This window comes from Notechis scutatus, chromosome 7, assembly GCF_049901735.1.
Source record: "Notechis scutatus isolate UNSWTSFEM ecotype Mainland chromosome 7, rNotScu1.2, whole genome shotgun sequence".
Lineage (NCBI taxonomy): Eukaryota > Metazoa > Chordata > Lepidosauria > Squamata > Elapidae > Notechis > Notechis scutatus.
Genome location: NC_142015.1, coordinates 8,774,656 through 8,790,026, shown reverse-complemented (window position 1 = coordinate 8,790,026; position 15,371 = coordinate 8,774,656). Strand labels below are relative to the sequence as shown.

General features: G+C 40.5%; 1 protein-coding gene across 4 annotated transcripts in view; it reads right to left on the bottom strand.

Annotated features, from left to right (window-relative positions):
• DPYSL2 (dihydropyrimidinase like 2) overlaps positions 1-15,371 on the bottom strand; it is an 81,285-nt gene that overhangs the window by 32,600 nt on the left and 33,314 nt on the right. For all 4 annotated transcript variants that reach the window (XM_026671326.2, XM_087969946.1, XM_026671327.2 and 1 more), the window contains exon 3: positions 14,404-14,588. In XM_026671326.2, the coding sequence (XP_026527111.1) occupies positions 14,404-14,588 (185 nt within the window). The remainder of the gene's footprint in view (positions 1-14,403; positions 14,589-15,371) is intronic.

Sequence of the window (15,371 nt, the reverse complement as noted above, 5' to 3'; positions counted from 1 at the left end):
ATTATCTTTTGCTTGTCCAAAGCTCGCCATGAACGGCTCTTCTACATAATACATGGGCTGATAATGTCCTACTTCTCAATGGAACTCGCTATTATAAAATAAACAACCAATTAACCAGGTCCTAGTGGAGCTCCGGAAACAGAGACAATGGATAAATATTCAACTATCGCTTCCCTGCCAGATGCCAGGATGTGATTCTCATGATCTGGGTTCGCTCTTTCTTTCCCACCGTAACAATCTACAAAGCTAGGACATGGTCACCTTACATAGCCCTGTAAAACCCACCTGGGACCATCACTTCAATCAATCAATCAGAATAGAGCTGGAAGGGACCTTCGAGGTCTTCTAGTCCAACCTCCCGATCAAGCAAAAGACTCTCTACCAGGGGTGTCAAACTCGCAGCCCGTGGGCTGGACGCATCACGTGCTGGCCCCACCCCCACCCGGTTTAGCTAAGGGGGGAGAGTCTCGATTCCTCACATGACACCGTAACGACGCGAGTTTGACACCCCTGCTCTATACTATTCCAGACAAGTGACTGTCCAGTCTCTTCTTCAAAGCTTCCAGTGACGAAGCATCCACAACTTCTAATGGCAGTTAACACTGGTTGGTTGTTCTCACCGTGAGGAAGTTTCTCCTTAATTCCAGGTTGCTTCTCTCCTTGATGAGTTTCCATCCATTGTTTTTTTTGGGGGGGGCAGTCCCTCAAATGGGACGCAGAAGAAAGGCCTTCTCCATGGTGGCTCCCTCCGGAACATCATTCGTGCAGAGATTAGAATGGGCCCCTCTCTAATACACCGCTGGAAGGCACTGAAGACCTGGTTCCGCCAGCAGAACCCAGAGCGGGATGGAGCCCATCAAATGGCTCATGTGATTTGCTGTCATCGGGGCGTGGGGTGGGAGTTGGGAGGTGATTTTTTTTTTATTTTCCTCCCTAGATTTTGTTCTATTGTACTTTAATTTATTTGATTCTTTTTGTTAGTTTTTACTGTTGTTTTTTTTATTTATTTTAAATATGGTTTTACATTCTGTAAGCCGCCTCAAGTCGCCATGGGCGAATAGGCAGCAATAGAAATTCAATAAATAAATAAATACTGGAATGCTGCTATCATGTTACTCCCCAGTTCTTCTTTTATCTAGAGCCAAATCCTGCCACCGTTCTTCATAAGTTTTTGTCTCCAGGCCTTTAATCATCTTCGCTGCTCTTCTATGCCCTTTTTCCAAAATGCCAACATCTTTTTTTGTAATGTGGGAACCAAAACTGGACGCGGTATTCCAGCTGTGGATTTAGGTTCAAGGTTTTCATTTTCGCTCTTAAAAGACATTACAAGTAGTCCTGGACGTATGTGACCACAATTGAGCCTAAAATTTCCATTGCTTAAGCAAAGTAGTTGTTGAGTGAGGTTTGCTCCCTTTTGTGACCTTTTTGCCACAGTTGTTAAGCTAATCCCTCCAGGTGTTAAGCGAAACACGTGGTCGTTAAGCAATGCCGGCTTCCCCTATTGACTCTGCATGAAAGCCAGCTGGGAAGGTTGCAAATGGTGACCCTCCTATGACCCAAGACAGTGCAACTATCTTAAATATAACACATGCTACTTGCCAAGTGCCCGAATTTTGATCACGTGACCACGGGGAGGCTGCAATTGTTGTAAGTTTGAAAAACAGTCCCAAGTCACTTTTTTCAGTGCTCTTGAGACTTCGAATAGTCACTAAAGGAACGGTTGCAAGCCAAGGACTACCTGCATTCAAAAGCAAGAATCATAATCCTTGTAGCTAGGAAGAATAACTATAAGAAGGTCTTGCAACCCTTGTTGGAAAAACATAACTAAAGCAATCCAACCTAACAGGCATGATGAACAGATCACACCATGACCGTGATGGGGAACCCATGGCACGCATTCCAGAAGTGGCACGCAGAGCCATCTCTGCCGGCATGTGAGCCGTCGCCCCAGATAGGTCCACTGCGCATGCGCGTACGCCTCCCGACAGCCAGCTGATTGTCAGATATCTGCCATGCCTGCGCGGGGGAGGGACATGCGCGTGAGAAGTACGCACATGCACAGAGATGTGAGGCACATGCAGGGGGTCTTGCGTGCATGCGCAGGGGGGCAGGGGGAGGGGTCGCACTCACATTGCATTATGGGCGCAGGCACAAATGGGTACGCACGCATGCGCATGCACTCACTTTCAGCACACGACAACTATGTATAAAAAACTCTTCCCAATCATCTATTAATGGTTGCTATTCCTAATTGTACTTGAATTTTAGTTTTACATTGAGGTTCAGCATTCAATCTCATATTGTGTGAGTTACACACATACGAACGGACCCATAAGTAAATAGATCCCTGTACTTTTGTTTCTTTTTGTTCTCGCTTGAAAAAGATTAATCAGTTCTAGCTTTCTTTTTCCCCAAAAAAGCCCAAACCAAAATAGGCACTACAGCAAACAAGACAACAAGGCTGCCCTCTGTTAGTTAATCTGTGTGTATTTTTATGTGCAGTTGCCAACAGGCCACACTGAAACATTATATGCTTGCTTAAAAGAATTAATAATAATAAAGCTTAGAGATGATCGGTGTAATTAATTTATCCATGAACTGCACAAGATTCTGTGTATTCATATTCATTTTCTTTCCTGTAAAATACACACACACACACACACATATACCGAGAGAAAGGGAGAGAGAGATGAAGTGAAAGAATCCTTTCATTAAGCTTCAGTATAGGAAGAAAATGAGAGAGAGAGAGAGAGAGAGAGAGAGAGAGAGAGAGAGAGAGAGAGAGAGAGAGAGAGAGAGAGAGAGATTCTGTTTTTCTGTGTTATAGGGGCCAGAACACTCCTTAATTAAAATAAGGGCCTAACTATGCAGCGGAACCACAAGGAATTATTTAAGAAGCACAAAAATTAACCACATAGCCATCAGGATCACAGTAAACCAAACTGATAGCCATAGATGCAGGAAGGAAAAAAAAAATCCTCTGCCGCTTCAAACAAATGATAGCACTCAACTCCAATGTATCAGACCTTCATGTAGACCAGGGGTCTCCAACCGTGGAGACTTTAAACCTAATGGACTTCAACTCCCAGAATTCTGATGTAGACCAGAACTTCAGACCTGCAAGGACTACAAATCCCAGAAGATACCCATAGAAACAAGGCATCTTGAGAGGTAACAGTTCCCCAACAGGACCTCTGGAGGTCACCAAGATGGGGATGACTGAGTTAGCTACAGGTGGTCCCCAACTTACTATTATTATTATACCTTATGATTCTTGGCTCTTGACAAATTTATCTTTTCTTATATGTATACTGAGAATATTTGCACCAAGACAAATTCCTTGTGTGTCCAATCACATTTGGCCAATATAGAATTCTATTCTATTCTATTCTATTCTACAATAATTTGACTAACAAACATCTCCAGGTACAAGGAAATTGAAAAAAGTAACTTATGAACAGGGGTGGGATTCAAAAACTGGTTTGCTGCCCGGTTGCTGGATGGGCGATGCCCATGGTGGGTGTTGCCTACTGGAACTTCCAGGAGGTCAATTTTTCACCTTCCCCATGGTCTAGAGGCCTCCCCCGGGCCTCTGGAAGCCGGAAAAAGGCCTGTTTCCGGACTTCTGGAAGGCCCGTTTTTTCCCCCTCCCAGAGCCTCCACGTGAACCCTGCACTTACCTGCATTACGTGGAGACTCCTGGGAGGGGAGGGGCAGGGTGGGAGGGGCAAACCAGTCGGTTGAAATACCAGTTTGGCAAACCAGATGAAAACCTAACATCCGGTTCACCTGAACTGGTCCGAACCGGTAGAATACCACCCCTACTTACTACTGGCCCTTGAACTCCTGAAGCATCTTGGGATCATCATTTAAAGGTAGCCCTTAACTTACAACAGTTCCCTTCGTGGTTGTAAGTGTGAAAGATGGACATAAGTCACTTTTTCCAGTGCCACTGTAACTTTGAACAGTCACTAAATGAACTGCTGTAAATCGAGGACTATCTGTAAACGGATAATGCAACATGCAACACAGTGTTGTAGTATGGTCTCTAAAGATAAACACTCATATTCCAACCAGCCTCAGAATTTTTCCCCTATCGTTCCTAGAGGTACCAATTGTAACATAGGAGAGACTCTTCCTAACATTACTGGCAAACAGTTCCATACACAATCAAACCCAGAAAGGGATATGGGTCCAATCACATGGTCATCTGGACAAAACATTTCTGCAGACACGCCAACACACACACACATACACTCTGGCTGTCCAGGACTACTTGTAATGTATACTTGATTTTTCTTCATTTTGTCCCATTAGCAGTACGCCCTGATAACTCGGGAACCGAAATAATGTTAGCAGACATTAAGTAATTGTCCACGTTTTCTACATCTAGGAAAACAAAACATAGAAACAAAACCTTGTTTGTTTGCTATGCGGAGAACAAATAAACTGATTCAACTGACGGAAAAATAAATTATATGGTAGAAATTTACTGCACTAGCAGCTTTAGGATTCTGAACCTTAATGTAACAGTTCAGCCTAACATCATTTACTACCCCAGCATCAGATGACACTGGGATGGTTTGTCTCCCCAACCATTTGCTTTAAACGTCCATTTAAGTTAAGAGTCGTAAGCTGGCTGGTTTCCTCCCAACATAGGAGTCTGGAGTTGATGCCACTACATGAAAAACTAGAACTAACAACACCCTGCTGGGCTTGGCACCCAACAGGCAACATTCCTAGGACTCAGTTTTCAACCAGACTCTAGAAAAAGTGCAGAGAAGAACAACCAGGACGTTTAGGGGACTGGAGACTGAAACATATGAAGAACGGTTACAGGAATTGGGCATGGCTAGTCTAGTGAAGGGAAGGACCAAGAGAGACAGGACAGCAGTGTTCCAATATCTGAGGGGCTGCCATAGAGAGGAGGAGGGGGTCAAGCTATTTTCCAAAGCACCCGAAGGAATAATGGATGGAAACTCAACAAGGAGAGATTCAACCTGGAAATAAGGAGAAATTTTCTGACAGTGAGGGCAATCAACCCATGGAACAGAAGTTGCCTTCAGAAGTTGTGGGAGCTTCATCACTGAAGGCTTTCCAGAAGAGACTGGACTGCCATGTATCAAAAATGGTATAGGGTCTCCTGCTTGGATGGGGGTTGGATTTGATGACCTACAAGGTCCCTTCCAATTCTGTTAATCTATTAATGGTTCCTTCCCCAAGCCCTATCTGTCCTTCTCCCACAGGAACACAAAGAACTTCTTCAGAGAAGTCTCACATAAGGACTAGTTCTGTGCAACTGGGGAGTTCAGACCTTTGAATCCAATGTAGCAGCATGGTCTCCTGCTTGGGTGGAGGAAGTGGATTAGATGACCTACAAGGTCCCTTCCAACTCTGTTAATCTAATCTAAACCATCCCATCCTTTATGAAATTTGTCTAGTGCAGCGTAGCACAAAAAACAATGCATATTGTAGCCTCTGAAAAACAGAAGTTGCGGTAATAGTTATCGATTCAAAACACTTGGTGACTGGCCATGTACAAAAGGATACTGCTACTAATAATAAATATGTTTATTAGTAAATTCACCTATACCCGTGATGGGGTTTTTTCCTAGGAACATTTAGAATCCGTTTCTCTTCTCTGTTGCTTCTCCTGACCTTTAGGAGGAAACAAGAATTGCCAAGAACAAATAGAATGAATAAAGAAACTAGCAGAAATTTTCCTCTTTTTTTTCCCCCTGGAGGAAAAAAGACTAGCCAAGAAAGTGTCAGTAGTAGCACTCGACTTAATCCAGACACTTCTGAAACAGCCTTAAATTGCTAGTCAGAGGACTCTGTTATAAAAACATCAGTGCACGAAGTCTACTTTAAAAAAAAAGATACAATTCCTTCCAACAGCGGTAGTTATCTAGGAAAATTATGTTTCTTTCCTTGATTACCTTAAATTTTGAGATACTGAAAGAAAAAAAAAGATTTTTGACAATGAATTGAGGAAACATGTACAGATAGTCCTCAACTTATGACCACAAGTGAGCCCAGAATGTATGTTGCAAAGTGAGAAATTTGTTAAGTGAGTTTTGTCCCATTTTACAACTTATCTTGTCACATTTGTTAAGCGAATCACTGCAGTTGTTAAATTAGTCACAGCTGTTAAGTGAGTTGGATGTTCCCATTGAATTTGCTGGTCAGATGGTCGCAAAAGGGGATAATGTGACCCTCGGACATTGCAAACCATCATAAATGTGAGTCAGCTGTCAAGCATCCGAATGTAAATCATGTGACCATGGGGATGCTGCAACGGTCATAAGTGTGAAAAAATGATCATAAGTCATCTTTTTCAGTACTGTTGTAACTTTGAATGGTCACTAGGTGAAACTGTTGTAAGTTGAGGACTACCTGTATGTGCATTTGACAGCAATAAAGAATGGTGCATTTTTCAAAGATAAGAATGTGGGTTTTGAAGTTAGGTTTTTGTGAGATGGGCTGAATCTGAACAGTGTTTTTATTTGCTCCGTAAAATCTACTGCTGCTTTTTCTAAAGTAAAACAAAGACATGATTTTCCTCTTTAGTGGGCATAATAGATAATAGGGAGGAGGGCAGGGCTGCTGGCTGAACTAGGTGTCCCCGCCATGCTTTCTGCCTGAGTAAGCGGTTGGACTAGAAGACCTTCCAAAGTCCCTTCCAACTCTTGTTATTCTGTAATATTATTTAAGCGATAACCTAAATTTCTTTCAGATTTAGGATGAGTTTTGTGGGAGTGAACAGAGCACAGCAATGCAAATCTGCTTGTCTCTTGCAATTCCAGACTGCAAAGCTGGACTCTTCAGGACGAGTGCAATATCTGGATTCACAAGTCACGTTAGATCTGTACATTTTAACCCTGGTTTGTTGTTATTCTTGTAGGTTATTACTGCTTGATTTAGCATATTATCGCTAAATAATATGTTATACCCCTGAAAGCCAGGAGCACTTGATAATCCTAAATTAAAACATTAAAAATGGCCAGATTCTCACATGATTTTTTAAAATTCATGCAAGAATGACGCGGCTTTTAGGGGAGAGATCAGAAAGGTAGAGATTGCAAGAAATTGTAGACCAGGGGCGAGGATTACATCGATAAAGTTGGCAAACCTTTGATAAGAGAAATAAATTCTAGAGCAAACGCAACATATTTTGCTGTGACACATCTGGGAAGCTTCTGCTACTAGTTACTTACAGCACGTGGGGCTGAATTTCTGAGTAGCGAAGATTTATCTTGCTGGGGGAAATCTGAGAAAAATACACATGACCCAAACTGAGAATTCAACACAACCGAAGTTCCTCTCTCCCCACAAATATTTTTATTCATCCTCTTCAGAATTAAAAACAGTAAGCAGAAAAATTGGCCCTAGCTTTAGATCAGAAAAACAAAACAGTTCATATGCGTTTAGCAGTTGTTAAATCAATTGCAGATATCTGTTCTAAAGAAATTCACAAAGGCAAATTATGTGACGTGCTGTTTGCTGTCTGTTAAATTCTATTTCATCAATTGCTCCCTTTTTAAAAAAAAAATGGAGGAAATTTAGAGAAAGCAAAGGGCAGGGAGGCAGAAATGGTCTAGTCTAGCCTTTGGTCACCATTTCAAAAAACAACAACCCAAAAACCATAATTAAACCTGGATCCAAAGACATCAAAAACTAAGACGTTTCTAAAAATGCACACATATATCCAACCACCAGTTACTCTTTCTAGCATTCGGATGATAAAAATAGCTAAAAGGGAAGGAGAAAAGGCAGAATCATTCTCATTCTTCATTTGAATACGTTTCCAATTAGATTTTGTAACTTGGAGTAATGATTACTTGGATAAAAGAAGAAAGCTCTTGCTTCTTTTTTTCAAAAGAAATCCATCAAGGGATTCAGCAGCATTTTTTTTTTTTGTCAACAAATTATTCTTCATGTAAAAGAAAATCAATGTAGCTCTTTAAAAACAGATATCATTTGAAAACCCCAAGGAACTCTTAGAAGGGGGGGGGGGGAGCTGGTGATTGATTTAACTGTGTCTCCAAGTCGTAATAAACCCTTGAACAAAAGAAAGGAGCCAAAGACAGCCTTTGACAACTGTGGTGTGTCCAGGGATGGGGAATTTCTTAAAAATGAAGTCATCTAACCATTCAATAGCTATTTTGCAATACTGGAAGAAAATGGTAATTTATGGGTGCTCAGCAACCCAAATGGAACGTATTATGTATTCTAGGCAACAAAAGGTGTTTTGTTTTTATTTTATATAGGAAATACATTGCATAATTTCATTCATGGAGCTCTTGTATTGCACCAGAGTGAATTCTATGTTTCCAAGATGTATTTTGGGATGTATACAGTGGGAATGCATGTCTACGATGTTTATGATGTGTACTCCTAAGTTACTTCGACCCTTCTCTTCCTCTAAACCTTCTATAAGTGTTCTACAGCACATAATCAGCCCATACAAAAAATCTAACTCATGGTCCTGAAGGACTACAGAAGCACATCTGTTTCTTTGTTATGTTTTGAGAGATTATAACTATTTTTAGCTTGGGTCATTCTAACGTATGATAGTCATTACTTGGACTGCTCATGCATACTGCCTCGTTGTCCAGAACTACAGACAAATAAACAACTTAAGAAGTTGGACTCATATCTCATTAAGACACAGTATGGTTTGATTCATGGTTAGCAGTTACTGTGACCCTATTCAACAAAACATGGCTTCGTCACTATGTGAACCAGCCAAAGTACGATTTCTTACAAAGCAATTCCCTATGATTCTGCAAAGAACTAAAAGCAGTAAGGTTGAAGAAGGAAGGAGCAAGGAATCCTCTTATTAAAATAGGTTCTGGAGTTAAACTTGGTTTGAATCTCCGTTGTGAGTCTGTCTTTCATCGTCTTCCAACAGCCTCTTTGAAGATGCAGATCATCCTCTGGTTCTGACATGTAAGCTGGCAATGAGCCATAATTAAAACCTTACACATCACCTCTCTGTGAACCCAGGCATGGTTCATGGCTTAGAAAAAGTATACAGCTAGTGTAAGTGCCCTTCTCTTGATGTCCCTGGGATCCCAACCAGTGCGCGCCAAACACTGGTGGGTGAATATTTGAAATACTCTGCAAAAAGTCTCTATAAAATGGTCTGACAGTTTTGCAAATTGCCTTCAGGTCACTTCTCTTCTTGTAAACTGCTTTCCTGAAGTTCTGGAAGAAAAGCGATTTGAAGCATGTGATGCCATGCCATATCCCATTGCAAACAAATTTCCCTGGTGTCTATGCCACACACACCATTGAAGCAGACATTCTATTTTTTTCTGTTTTCTCCAGTCAAAGAATTTTGCATTTAATCTGGTGTATTATACAGAATTGGGTAAATTAATATTCTGTTGCAGAAAGCACTTAAAAGTAGTTGATTTGCTTGAAAAATACGTCAAAACCTTTTTTTTCCTTCCAGATTTTGGTCAGTGGAAGGCGGGAAAGAGAAGAGAAATAGTGAGGCCAACCATCCAGATGTTTCTGTTTTGAGGAGACAGGAAAGAGATGAATAACAATGTCATTTCAATATAGCAGTTCTCGGCTGATCAACCATTTTGGCCCTGTTAGATATTAAGAGTTTGGAATTAAAAACGGAGTGCAGTATGGCCTTCTAAATTTTAGTACCTAGCCAAGGTTGCTTCTGCAAGCCCACTGCAAACCTAAATTTGATTATATGGATGTGTCATTTCTTTCGATAATATGGTGCATCCTTCTCTTCTACTTTGATGTGTCCCTTATTTTCTTGTCCATTCCCCCCCCCCCCGCCTTTTGTACAAGTTATGTATGACTCAGAATGCCACATGAGATTTCTGTACCATGAGAAAGACACATGGGCTAACCTAAACTCCAGCCCTAGAACTTGTGGGGGGAAGAGAGAGTGGGGAAGAGAGAAGACAAGCATATTTGTGCAAAAATCCAATCCAGCTGTTAAGGCTGAGAAACAACAGTTCCTTAGTAGGATCAGCAACAAGAAGGAAGAGGTTAAGAGAGCCAAGATGAAATATTGTGGAGGCTTAGCACCTACTTAGCTTCAAGGACTCCAATGACAGATGTACAAAACTTCAACCAAATTTATTTAGCCTAGAGAAAAAGTCCTCTAAGGAAATTAACCCTTTATATACAGACACGCTTCTTGCCATTTGAAGATGGTCTCATCTTCAAAGAGGCTACCTTCTTCGTGTTTATACAGATACTCTTCTGACCTCCTGATCTACTTTAGCATGAAATCCAATTCAAACTTCCTCTTTCCTTGGACCAATATCCAGCAGAAAAGTGCAGGAGGAGGGGAACATGGTGTAAACCAGGGTCCCCAACCGCCGGTCTGACGGTACCGCGCGAACAAGCCTTACCGCCGCTGGTTGCTGGGCCGCCATCTTTTGGTAAAAAGCAATTTTGTCAAAAAGATGGCGGCGCAGCGTGGTGAGCTTTCCGGTGAAAGCCATTTCTCCCGAAAAGCTCACCAGACATCCGCTTTTTGACGAAAATCACTCGTGACGCACCGGAAGTGATTTTCGTCAAAAAGATGGCGGCGCAGCTGGCCGGAACCGGCGGCGTCGAAAAGGTTGGGGATCCCTGGTGTAAACCATCTAAAGTATACTTGTAAAAGTATAGAACTTTATAAGCATGCAACTTTGCTCTACCCTGACAATTCCAGGGCTGTCTTCAACCCATGATAGGCCATACTATTCAACCATGATTTGTTGAATGAAGCATGATTGGGTTTGCAAAAGACAAGTAACTTCGTCCAACTCAAAATAAAAATAATCAAGTCTCTTTTCATCAACATCAACTCACAGAGACTTTATGGACACTTTCCTTGTCACTTTAGCAACAATGTGAATGACACTTTGGTTTGCTGTGCTATGTAAACCTTGCTTAAGTCTCCCCCCTGAATTTTCCATCTCACATACCAAAGCAATATTTCATAATGGTGACACAAATTTGCAACAAGGCCTCCACTGTAAGAATTAGCAAGCTGGAAAAATCCAGCTATGTAAACCATAGTATATTGCGTGGTATGCAGCACAAAATCATTCAAATATGGCCCGGTCCACAAATGATTAGCATTGCAATGTGTGAAATTACTGATATGTTGCCCCTGTTGCTATGGGACCTGTTTGCAGCCTGTGATACAGATTTTAGTGCAATGTGTTACCAACAGAAGTGAATATTAATAGCTCAGGGCTGGACTGTGGGGTCCTCAGTGTCAGCATTGATGATGTTAACTAGTTGTTAATGAAGCATCTGCAAGGAAACAACCAAGCTCAGAGAACACCAAGGAATCAACTGCAATGTGTCTACCTAGCTAGAAGCTCAAACTAGCCTCAAAGTCCCTCTCCTGGATATCTCTGGACAGTTTTGCATATGTATTTGATAGACCACCATTAGCTATGATTTGTGTATGGTTTCCAACTAAAAATATTTGATGCTAATCATGGATCTGTCAAACTGATGTAAGTAACTGCAATAAGCCAAGATAAAGTCAAAAGCCTGAATTCAGCTTCAGTATATCAATACTTTTCCATCCACTTTAAGGATCTCCAAATTTTGCAACTCTAAGACTTGTGGACTTTAAGTTCCAGAATTCCTCAGCTAGTTATGATCGCTGGGAAATTCTGGGAGTTGAAGTCCACAAGTCTTAAAAGTTGCCAAGTTTGGAGAGCCCCTGATTTACTTTAACATGAGAGACAACTCACATTTTCCTTCATTTTCTTTTCTTGGACCAGAATTTTTTTAAAAAAAATATCCAACAGAAAAGTGCAAGAGGAGGGAACATGGACTGTAAAGGACTCACCAATATCTCCCAAGACAGCTCTGATATTTCTTTTTAAAAAATCCAATCTCTCCATATTTTTCAAAGTTATGTGCTTTGAAACTCAAATCCCATGTTGGGCTTTTGAATCAATGCAAACCACAATGGATGCCCAATTTCTCCCAGGCCAAGTTTCACATTTTGACATCTTCTCCAATCTACACTGGGGGCTCCACCCAATCCAGCAATGGATAACTTAACTGGACAACTCTAATCTTTGTTTATTCCAAACCCCCACCAAAAAGAGACATTGCAGCCCACACACCAATAGCCAGCAATCTAGACATAATACATCCCATCAACCCAGCCAGCTGTAATAGATATAAATAATGTATTTTACAAATCTGGACACAATACAAATGCACAAGCATCTAATTCCTCTAGGGCTAATTGCCAAGCTGCTTTACAATCCTTGGTGCATTAATGCTTTCACTGAGGGAACAACTTCAGTAGAATCTCAATATTGAAGCAGTAGATAAAATTACATTAGCTGGAAAAGAAATACAAGGAGCACAGAAGTTACTATAGAAACAAAAATATAGAGATGGCCCAATTTGCTTTATTGTATCTTGCAAGAGACCAAAAAAATTAATGGCGGAGGAAAAGGAGACTCAAATGACAATTCTCTCTTTCAAAACCCTGATGATGCTATATTAGCTTTGCCTAGGAGCCTACTCTATAAAATCTCAGAAGAACTCGGGCAGAATCTTCTTTCAAATATCATTGTTTATGTGCAAAACTCACAACATAGAGATGATCTTGTCAGATTTCAAAGGCATTTTATTTTTTAAAAAACCAAATAATAGATGTTTTGATGCCTATGTACAACTTCTGGTAAACCTGAGTCTCATAATAAGCCCATAAAAAGTAGTAGCCTTCAAAAGAAAAGTATTAATTTCTATCCTCAGAACAAAGCTTAATATGGCCTGAAAAGGGACGCAATTATGCTTTTTCATCTTTTACATATAAATAGCAATAGCATATACTGCTTCACAGTGCTTTATTACCCTCTCTAAGCAGTTTACAGAGTCAGCCTATTGCCTCCAAAAGATATAATCCTACTTCCAATTCAAGGATTTGCTAAATTTGGGGGGCTAGTGGAAATGATCTCAGAAGAGACAGCCATGTATGTTTCTTAGAAACAAAACAAGTAGCAATGGCAATAGCATTTAAGACTTATATACCACCCCACAATGCTTTACAGCCCTCTCTAAGTGGTTTACATTGCCCTCAACAATTTGTGTCCTCATTTTACCCACCTCAGAAGGATGGAAGGCTAAGTCAACCTTGAGCTGGTCAGATCGAACTTCTGGCTATAGACAGAGTTAGCCTGCAATCCTGCATTCTAACCACTGCGCCATCACAACTAAAAGAAATTTGACTCTGCTTTAAAATATCTAGCTTGATATCACTAGACTGTTGTTTCTGCTGTTAAACAACTTTTATTATTAAGAAGTTTTGTCTAATATTCAACCAGAATCTCCAGACCTTCTTTGCAAGGATTCACAAAGGTTTCATTACATTTCCTGACGGGAGATAGAAGTGTGCTACTCTAAAATAAGCTACACTAGATGTTTCCTGAGCTAATCTAGGGTATCAGGAGCAGGTCTGATGCATACACGGTTGTTGATATTGCTTAGATTTATGTGGAATAAGATTTTTGCTTCCCTCCCGAACCATTTAAAATTAGGAGAGTATTGTAACACCCCAAAGCAGAGTTTCTTAAAATAGACTCCAAGGATCCCTGGAATCTTCCAAGACCCTCTAAGTGGTCTCCAAAACAAAATGAGTTGCCAGATATTTGCAATTTAAATGATGTCATTCTTCTCCTTTTTATTTTAACTTGTTAAAAATGTAGCATTTTTTATGAAGGTATTTATGTTATTACCTGATGGGTTTTAGTATTGTTATTTTTACATGATTCAATAAATAAATGTTTTACAGATGCATCAATTTTAATTTTGAATATGGTAAGTGAAGATAAATGTAACACACACACACACACAAAGATCTTTGAGGGTCCTCCATACATTTTAAAAGTGGAAAGGGGTCCTAAGAGCAAAACCTTTATAAAACATTGCCTGAAAGGAAAGTCAGAAGCATCCTGAACAATGAAACACTAACTCTCTCTACAACAATAGTATTTTTAGATGGAAACATCAGTTCCGTGGCTCACGCCGCTTGCTGACCTTTCGTTCTTGCACAAGCATCATCTTTTGATTTCCATGTTTTATTTATGTTATTTGTATCCTGCCTTTATTATTTTACAGAGAACTAAAGGCAGCAAACTTACCCAACATACCTTTCTCCTCTTTCCCATAACAACAACCCTGTAAGGTGGGCTGGAGTGAGAGTGACTGTCCAAGCTGGCTTTCGTGCCTAAGGCGGGAGTAGAATTCTCAGTCTCCTGGTGATTGGCCCAAAGTCAACCAGTCCGCTTTCATGTCTAAAGCGGGACTAGAACTCACGGTCTCCCAGTTTTTAGCCTGGTACCTTAATTATTAGACCAAACTGGTTATTACATTTAAATTAGATAAATTAGATCTTACTGATCATAGTGGTGCCTCCAGCCAGGGCTGCTCTTGTTCCTTGGAAGAAGTCATCAGCAGAGGTCATTCCTTGGTCAGGCATTTGGAAACGGGAGTGGACATCAATTCCTCCAGGGATCACCATTCGTCCATGAGCCTCGATGGTTTTTACCCCTCCTGGCACAATAAGATTCTCCCCTATTTGTCTGAGATAAGAAGCAGTCTGGTATTAGAATCAGTATCACAGAGAGAAGCATGTGTTCAAGGGTTTTTTGTTTTTTTAAATGTTCATTTTCAAGGAAAAAAACCAAGAAGATCCAGTGCCCTTCTGACAGGGAAAAAAAAAACCATTGGGACTGCCAATAAAGCCTTCTTCTCATAAGAGTTGCAGCAAATGCCAATAATGATATTGGGATATATAATTGTTGATTGATAATATGAGTTATTATGTAACATAATTATTATGATGACTATGAAATGGATGCACAAAAAGGAGTGGTAAACCAACCGATACACTGTCTGTAAATTTATGAAGGATGATGATGTTTTTATGTTATGTTTTATGTTTTATGTGTTTTTGTTTGTTGTTAAAATCAATACAACTTTTACTTAAAAAAAAAAAAAAGAGTTGCAGCAAATGCCTTGAACTTCTTTTCAATGCAGACCCTGGAATGTACTTTTACACTCCTAAATTACAGCCAAGTACAACACCAGTTCAGTTAACAGCCCAGAAGCCAGGCAAGAAATGCTGCAACTGCTCTTTATAATTCATGTCTTCATAGGATATTTCCACCCAATAGGCAGAAGTGCTGCCAGGATCTAGACTGTGTGCTGGCAAGGATGGGAAGCACCAAAGTCTTCCCATGCTTGCCAAGTTCTCAATCTCTGTGGTCAACCTTAAATCTATATTTATATATCTGGACTACAACTCAGTGCATGTTTTCTTTGTGGCAGACTGCGCTAAATTTAATGATCTCAAGAACTCAACC